Below are 9,025 nucleotides of genomic sequence, written 5' to 3' on the forward strand. Positions count from 1 at the left end.
TGCTTTGTTAAGTTATTTGTTATTTGCATGTGAACTTACTAAGCATTTATGCTTACTGCTTCCCTTCCATTCCTTGTAGTTTTGACAAGCCGGTTTGGAGATCAGGACGGTCGGAGGCACGCTCACACTATCAACGGACCATCTTGGTATGGTGGCTTGCATATTTTGGGAATATGGCATGTATAGCATTATAATCCTTTTGTGTATATAATCTTATGATATAGCTCATGGATGGCATGGAAATGTTTGAGAATGATTAGCTATTGTAGTGGCTAATCGAGATTATATTTGATAACACGTATGCTTTATATGCTAGCTAATCTATGGAAATCCATAAAATGGTGAAATTGGCAATAAAACAGAATCACATAGCAGCATTGACGTGAGTTTGAAAAATCACTAAAAATAGTAGAGATAGAATGAGATGATGAATAAAATATGGAATTGAAGCTTAATAAATCTATTTTCGTGTGTAAGAAACAAAATAGGTAAAAGAGTTGTATTTCATGAGATATTTACGTTTGGGTGAAATAGGGTCAGAGAAATTTCTGGATTCTCTATTCTGACTTTAGAAATTTTCCATAATTTGTGTAAAAATAATTAGGACTAAAAATTTATATGTTGGATTCCTTATTGAGTCTATTTTTAAGTGAAACAAAGTTCATAGTCATTGTATTTCTGTACAAAAATAAATTTGATTCATAGTGCACAGGGGTCAGAGTAGCCGAACCCTAAATAGGGGAGAATTTAACTAAGAAACTGTACTAATTGGCCCGACCAAAAAAATTCTATAAAACAATTAGTAGATAAATATATGAGTCTAGTTTCAGGAAAAATTTACGGATCTTAATTTCGAGTTTCAGAACTCGAGATATGAATTTTTAAGCGACTATGACGCAGTTAACCAGCTTGTCTGGAAATTTAAAAAATAAATTGTTTGAGCTATTTAATTAATGAATTAAGTCCATTAACACCTCGTGCTCGACTCCGGCGATGGTCTCGGGTACTGGGGCGTTACACAAATGACAAATATAACAAAATACTCAAAAGTCCTATACACGCCATTAAACAAAATAGAAATGTCTTTATACCAAAGCTGGACTAATTGATAGTGTGTTGACTCTCCAACCGTCTTCCAATCCTTACGAGTCCTTAAGCTCTAAAAAGTAGGGAAAAAGAGAGGGGTAAGCATTTTCATGCTTAGTAAGCTCGAATAACTAGAAAGTAAACTTACCAAGTAATTAGCATACATCCAAATTGGGTAATAAAATCAATAAGCATGAAATGGCTTTCCTATCACATACACTAAATCAATGAGTTAGTCACATAACAAATCACCATGAAATTTATCTTAGATGAGCTCATCGTTCAACATCTCATATTAATCTCGTTGAGTTTCTAGGAAATCTCGATGGAGTATCCATAATCCATCAATTCATAAGGATGATCATTTCAGGTACGCACTCCCGCGAACCTCACATCTTATGGTGGGATTACTAGTCCAGGCTAAATCCCCCATATTACGAACTCATAAGGTTATATCGGGATTACCAGTCCAGGCTAAATCCCTTATGGCAACAAACACTCTTAATGAGCTCGGATCTGAATTACTAGTCCAGGCTAAATTCAAACCCTAATCGGATTACCCGTCCGGGCTAAATTCTCAATGCACATATATTCTTCGAAAGGCTCGATCATTCAAGGAACACCCGTTCGGGCTAGATCCTTTTCATAATTGAGATCAACGGATTACCCGTTCGGGCTAAATCCTTACTGCAACACATGCAGGATCTCAATTCACATGTCGAGCATGGTTTATCCATTGAATTCCCTTTTTAACTTCAACCGAGACAATTTTTCAACATATCATTATCAAGGATGCATTTCATGAAATTTCATGCCATCAATAAATGCAATCATCATGCATTCATTAATTATATAATTAGACACATTATGGTTTTACTTTAAGTTATCTAAATTTACCTGGTACTCGTTTCGGTTATTCCGAAATCTTTCATTTTCCTCGATCGACCACCGGAATTTGTTCCACGGGGTCTATAACAACAAAATTAAATCATTAACACTCCAAATTATACATTTCAACTCTAAATTTCACCCCCGGTCCAAATGACCGTTTTGCCCCTAACCTTTCACATTTTTACGATTTAGTCCCTAGGTTCGTATAATGAAACACATGCAGTTTCTACCTTACCCAAGCCTAGCCGAACACTTCTCCCTCTTATGGCAACCCACATTTTTAATTATTTTCTCATTTCTACCACACATTTTATAACTTTTACAAAAAGGTCCCTTTAAGGGTTTTTCATGAAAATCACCTAGGAAAATATGTTTAACACACATCCAACTTTCATATTCCTCCATAATCCATCAAAATACAAGTAACTCATGCATGGGTAAATTTTTAAACATGAACCCTAGAATGAAATATGGGTAGAAATAGAGAGAGTAAGCTACTGGTATTTGAAAAATACAAAGAACATTAAAAACGGGGCTTGGGAGCACTTACTATTGAGCTTGAAAAGCTTGGAAACCCTAGCTATGGAGGGCTTGAGAGTTTCGGCTGGTACAAGGGAGAAAATGGCTGATTTTTGGTTCATTTTTCCCATTTTATTTCATTAAAATGCCAAATGACCAAAATGCCCTTAAGCCCTTTCTTTAAAATTTCATCCATGCAAGCCCATTTTTGTCCAAAAACTTAAAAATTGGGAAAATTGATCCCCAAGACCTTCTAATTTATAATCTAAATCAATTTCATACAAATTTCTTCTAGAATCCAAATTTTGCAATTTATTCAATTTAGTCCCTAATTTGCAATTGGACACCTTACTCAAAGAATTTCTTCATGAAACTTTAACACATGCATATTCTCATATTCTAGGCCTCATAATAATCATAAAATAAATATTTTGATGTCGAATTTGTGGTCTCGAAACCACTATTCCAACTAGGCTCTATTTTGGGATGTTACACATATTTTTTTATTTTTAACATCGAATTAAAATCAAATTTTATATTCTTTCATTAGGGACTTTGTATTTCTAATATTTTGTATAATTTCTTAATAGCTTTCAATTTAGTCCTTAATGTCACAAATTTAACCATCAAGCTTAGTTAAATTTCTAATAAATTCCATCACTTTTCACTACCTTCGTAGTCCTAACATGCTTAAAACTCATATATCAATTTCTCATCAAAGTCAAGCTCAATTTCATGAAATACCAACTAATTGCAACTTGATAAACATTTAACAATTGAAAAGTCTAAAGTATGGTTAAGCTTAATCAAGCTTAAATAATCATGAAAATATAAAGATTTCAAAAGAAAAACATGTTTACCTTAGAGATATTAGACCAAATTGTAAAGAAAACAAAAGAACTTTTCTTTCTTTCTTATGGTTAAAGACAACACAAAGATGGAGAAAACATAGAATGTTTCATCTCTCCACTCACATCTCCTATTTATACTTAAGATTAAGATTAATTAAGCTTAATTAAGGAATAAAGCTTCCTTAATTAATTAAACATGGAATAATAATTATCATTTATTATGCTTAATGGAAATGGATGGAAATGATTGTGCTTATCCACTAATTTATAAGATTTTAATGGTTAAATAATTATTAGGTCCTTTGGTCAATTGCTAATTAGGTCCTCAAGCATTTTCTAAAATAAAATTAAGTAACGATTAAACTTTTACAATCTAATCTCTTTATTATAATTAATGATTTTCTTAATTTAATTACTTAACTATTCTTTAATATATATATTCATATTAACTTAACTATTCTTTAATATATATATTCATATTAACTTCTTAAATCTTTCTATTCATATTTTCATTGACTCATTTTTCAAAATTGAGTTTTGAGATCGCATTTTTCAATACCGTCTAAAATCAAGTCATTACACACTAGGACTCTTAGAATATTTAAATTATATATAACCATATAACATTTTAATTGAAAACTTAACAATATTAACTATTTTGACTATAACATTATAAAAACATGAAAACCAAATTATGTTACAAATCAATGAGATTAAATCTCCAACTTTAGACATATTAGATGGACCAAAACTAAAATTTAAATATTCTTCCAAAATGTAAAAATAGAAGCAAGCATAATGATTTGCCATGTGTCAATAGGCATATAGATGGGATCTTTTTCCATTGTAGTACTAGTTATACATGTAAGTAAAAATACAACTGAAAACACACATCAATTTGCTATAAGTTTGATTTGTTTGTTCAATGTTGTGTTCACTCACATAATTGATCAGCCTACGAAACAAAAACGAAAAACAAAAAAAAAGTAAAAGAAAATTTGCGCACAACCATTTGTTACACGTAGTTCGGAAATAATTATTCTCTATAAAGCATCACTCAATAAATATTCTTATTCAACATTCTCTTAAATCAATACCTTGTCCATGTGAATTAGTTGTCTATTTATAGACTTAATATAGTAGCCTATTCGATTATCATAGTTCAATATAAACTCTTCTACAATAAAATAATCAAGATAAATAACCTCCAATATTATCTTATGATAAAGTAAGATTAATCTCCTTAAAATCAACTATGAAATATACTTTCAGATTGAGAAAATTTTTCTCCAAAAACTAAAGTCAAAAATACAACTTCAACACACTCAAACTCTTCAAAATAAACTCAATTTTGATTCTAACTTTAAGAAAAGAGTGAACAACGTCCAAGAAATCCATTTGCTTATTAAGATAACATCCAATAAAGCCCGTGTAAAAAAAGCCTACATATAAAATTGTTCAGGCTATCTCTTATATTAACTGATCATATCACTGAACAAACATTGATGGACAGCTTTGGCTTTAACAACTAAATTATTAGACCCTGTCCGGGAAACTCCAAGCAACTAGCAGCATAAAGTGTTTGCCAAAAAGATAAAGAACTCAAAATTGTGAAACCAGATGTTGAAAAAAACTAAATATTAAGAAGATCCGGTCTCATCATCAGAGTATTAGAAGGCAATAGATTTTAATCAATAAACAAAGCCAACCAGCAACTACCTTACACGATAACCAAAATTTTGCCAACAACAATGATGTATTAAACAACTTGTGAATCTACTCAGAGTCAAGAGTGAAGTACAAATTGTAAGAAATAAAATTTTTTCTCATATGGCCATTTGTTGTTTTACCATACTTCCTCTTATCCACTTTTGAGACAATTCCTAGAAACCACACCCCAAAACCCTTTGATATGTCCTAGAATAAGCACAATACAAACAGTAATCGGGATCCTCAATCATTAAAGCATTATTTTTGGAAGGAGTTCTTATGCCATATTATTATGCGCATTGGCGTAGGATCTAGTCACAGGTCTCAGGTCTAGACGAGTGAGAATTCTTGTTTCGACCTATGGTTACTCAAAGAGGCAGATTTGTCCTTTGGCTAAATACTTAGAGTTTATGAAAGAAATAAAAACCTAATATAATAAAGAAAATAAGTAAAACTAAAACTCTTAATAAAACCTGTTATAATAAATAAATAAAACTAAAACTCCTATTGCAATAAAAGTGTCCATATCACATATATACACACCATGTTATTTCAATTAATTCTATATTTCTATCCTACAAAGCTTTGATACAGAAAAGTATCAATCACACAAATGCATAAAAGATAAAGAGCCAACGTACAATGTTAGATATTAGGTAAAAAATGCATATATGTGCAACTGCATGAGTTACGCCTTCAGCACATACATATACATCCAACCATGAGTTTTGTTATATTATATATCCCCATATAATGAATCACTAAATGAAGGAAACAAGATTAATTCTAAAATTTAAAATAAGACCCCAAAAGGGTGGTAAAAATTCATTTTAATGAATTACCAGATAATCTTGAAGTTGCTGCAGTTTCGAACTCGAAGCAGGAGAGATTTACATGAGTACGATGGAATGAGAGTGCAAACAGAACTAATTTCCATTTAGCAATCAAAGAACCTACAAAATCATCAGTATTTTCCGGAACAGACAATATTGCACCTCCTCCTTGTCATATAAAAGAAATCAGATTGCTAAAACATCATTAAATTTGTTGCCATTCCAACAACAAAAGGTTCCATTAACAATCGAGTCAAGAAGTAAAAAATGACACCCAATGTAATGGATATTGGGAGGGCAGGCAGTGCTCGGTGGCACACAGATAACAAAATAAGAGTGCACCCAAGTCCTGAGATAATGGCAAGATAACATGCATATACAGTCATAAGATCATACATGGCTGCCCTGCCTACCAGAACACTATAAAACACAAAGTCTCCGAGACCAAGCTTGATACCTCTACTTGCTACCACTGAATCCCTCCTTTCATGCTCTCTCTCATTGTCCATCCCCAACAGGTCAACAAGAGGAGACATTTCCTCATCCACAGAAGTCTCGGATTCTCTATTGTGAATGACAGTAGAATATTCTGATGAGTTACTATCTGATGAATATCTTTCTCTTGAATGACCAACCAAAGGCGACCTCTCACCTTCATCTCTATTTCTTTCACCTTCCACATTCTCCAAATTTCTAACCTGGATAGCAGTGTACTCAGGACTCCTACGATTTTCAGCCCCATCTCTGCGGACATTATTATTTGACACAGCCTGCAACTCAACTGACCCAGAATCTGAAACCCCAGCAACAAGAAGCCCCAAAGTCGACTGCGGATTTCCCTCATTGCGAGAAACTGTAGGTCGAGCTTCATATACCAAAGCTGGTAATTCCTCATCACGGCTTGAGGCCAACTCCACCAACAACTTAAGGGGGCCACCAGGAGCCAAAACTGCCACCAAATCATACAAAGCCAATGCAACCAGCAAAACCCATGTAGTCCACTCCGGCAATTTGGTAAACCATGTTGCCACAATTATCCCCAGCGATACCATATATCCCTGTCTCAAAACAATAGGCATCCCACCAGAAAACATGGATAACACCCCAACAATGGTATAATTGAAAAGCAGCAGAAAGCACGTAATTGAGTCAATCGGTATTGAGAAATGCTGAATTATTGACAAAAAGATAGAACCACCCATTGTACCTAACACCAAGAACAACAAATCCACCTAAGAAAAATCAAGATTCATAAATAAAACATGTAACTATGAGGATATCACCGAAAAGGAAAACAAAATAGAAGCCACTAATGTAATCAACAGGCAACAACAAGAAAATATTTAGATAAACTGCTATTGATATATGCCGGACTACCAACAAAATTTTAGGAATTGCTACCACTTGTAACATGAAAATGAAAGGCATAATGGAGGCGCAAAACAACCATACGAACATAACTAAAACAGTGACATTAAATGCTTTAATTGACAATGTGATGATTTCAAACGCAATGGAGAAACTTATTGTTTAAAATCGAAACCTTAAGAAGTAAAGCAATCCTCAACTAACGAAGAGGATATGGAAAATGGAACCGTAATAAATTATTTCTAGATAAGTACAAATAAACACAAAATTCAAACGATAAACATAGCCAAACGACGGAAACACCTAAGTACGGGAAAAAGTTTTAACAAAAAAATGATCACAAATAACTCAAGAACCACGTTGCTAGACACGTAATTCGCTCAAAGAGACTGCTTCTAACACCAAATATTCAGAAAATAAACCTAGATCCATTTTAGAAAAAGAGGAAATTATGCAAAAATTTCATCTTACCGAGAACAAAAAAAGCCGAGAACCTCATATAGTTCTTCAAAAAATTAGTGAAGTTATAGTAATAAAGCAGCACAAGAACAAAGGTAACGATGGCAATGAGGATAACAAAGACCAAGGCATTGAGCAACGCTCCCTCCAGTTTCTGAGCAGTGGTATCAGAGGGATTTTCGAGGTAAACGAGATTGGCAGCTGTACGGATGGGAGCAGAGGAAGAAGAGAAAGGGTTGGAATCTGAGAGGGAGTAAACGAGAAGGACAACTAAGAGCATGCAAAGAGAGACTGGGGACATCACGCCGATGATTTCTTGGCCGATTGATTCTAAGATGCTCGACTCCATTGGGGTTTTTGACTGGGGAGTTTTGTCGAACAGGTTGCTGGAATTGCCTTTTTTTCTTTTTGGTTCTTTTCGAAGATAAGTTACAGAGGCATCTTGAAGGGTCCAATGACCGAAGAGTTTGCCATTTGCCTCTTTTCCATTTCCCCCTTACGTATCCATTAAGCCAGGCCCATTATAAAATAGGGTAAATTATATTTGACGGTGTCATTGGTGTCAAAAAATTGTCCAGTTGGCCGATTACTCTCACTTAACAGCCCTACCAGCACCAGTTTAGGGTTAGAGAAAAAGAAAAAGAAGAAGAAGAGGAGGAGAAGAAGAAGAAGAAGAAAAGAAAAAAAATGGAGATAAAAAAATAGAGATGCTTGAAGTGATTCCGGTGTGCTATTGTGGAAACCCAGCCAAGTTAAACACGTCTTGGTCCAATGACTACCCGGGGAGGAGGTTTTTTGGGTGTAACAAATTTGGCTCTGGATTTCGAAAACCATGTCGGTTTTCAGCTAGTTTGATCCGCCATTGACGCCCCGATCACGAATTGTGTTGTTAGGTCTTTTGAAAAAAGTGAGGACATTAGAGGATGCAAGGAGGAGGGAGTGAAGACCTGGTTTTTGGTGCTTGTATTTGTAACTTTTTGTTGTTTTTTAAACCTTAAAAATCAGCTTATGTTGTTATTGTTAGCATTGAAAACCAGCTTATGTTTTGTAATATTGTTGCTGGTATATTGTTGGTTATATTGGTATACATGGCTACTGATATATTGTTGCTTAACATATGTTACATGGTTGCTGGTATACATGGCTAACCAGCTCATGTTGTTGTTTACAAACACTTAAAAGACTTGAAATGAGATATTTTTGTTGATTACAAATTGTTTTGTAATATTTTTGTTGCTTACAATAGTTAGAAGAGAAGATAACAAATGGAAAAACACATATATTTCTCAATATTCAAAATGCAAAAAA

General features: G+C 33.8%; 1 protein-coding gene across 1 annotated transcript; it reads right to left on the reverse strand.

The window, feature by feature from the left end:
• Positions 1–5,972: 5,972 nt before the first annotated feature.
• LOC107890049 (presenilin-like protein At1g08700) lies at positions 5,973–8,232 on the reverse strand. The gene is made up of 2 exons (XM_016814569.2): positions 7,730–8,232; positions 5,973–7,097 (listed from the first exon to the last, which is right to left on the reverse strand). Exons 1-2 carry the CDS (start codon positions 8,064–8,066, stop codon positions 6,085–6,087), a joined length of 1,350 nt encoding a protein of 449 aa, XP_016670058.2. The 5' UTR covers positions 8,067–8,232; the 3' UTR covers positions 5,973–6,084.
• Between the last annotated feature and the right edge of the window lie 793 nt (positions 8,233–9,025).

The sequence above is a fragment of the Gossypium hirsutum genome, chromosome A11, assembly GCF_007990345.1.
Source record: "Gossypium hirsutum isolate 1008001.06 chromosome A11, Gossypium_hirsutum_v2.1, whole genome shotgun sequence".
Classification (NCBI taxonomy): Eukaryota; Viridiplantae; Streptophyta; class Magnoliopsida; order Malvales; family Malvaceae; genus Gossypium; species Gossypium hirsutum.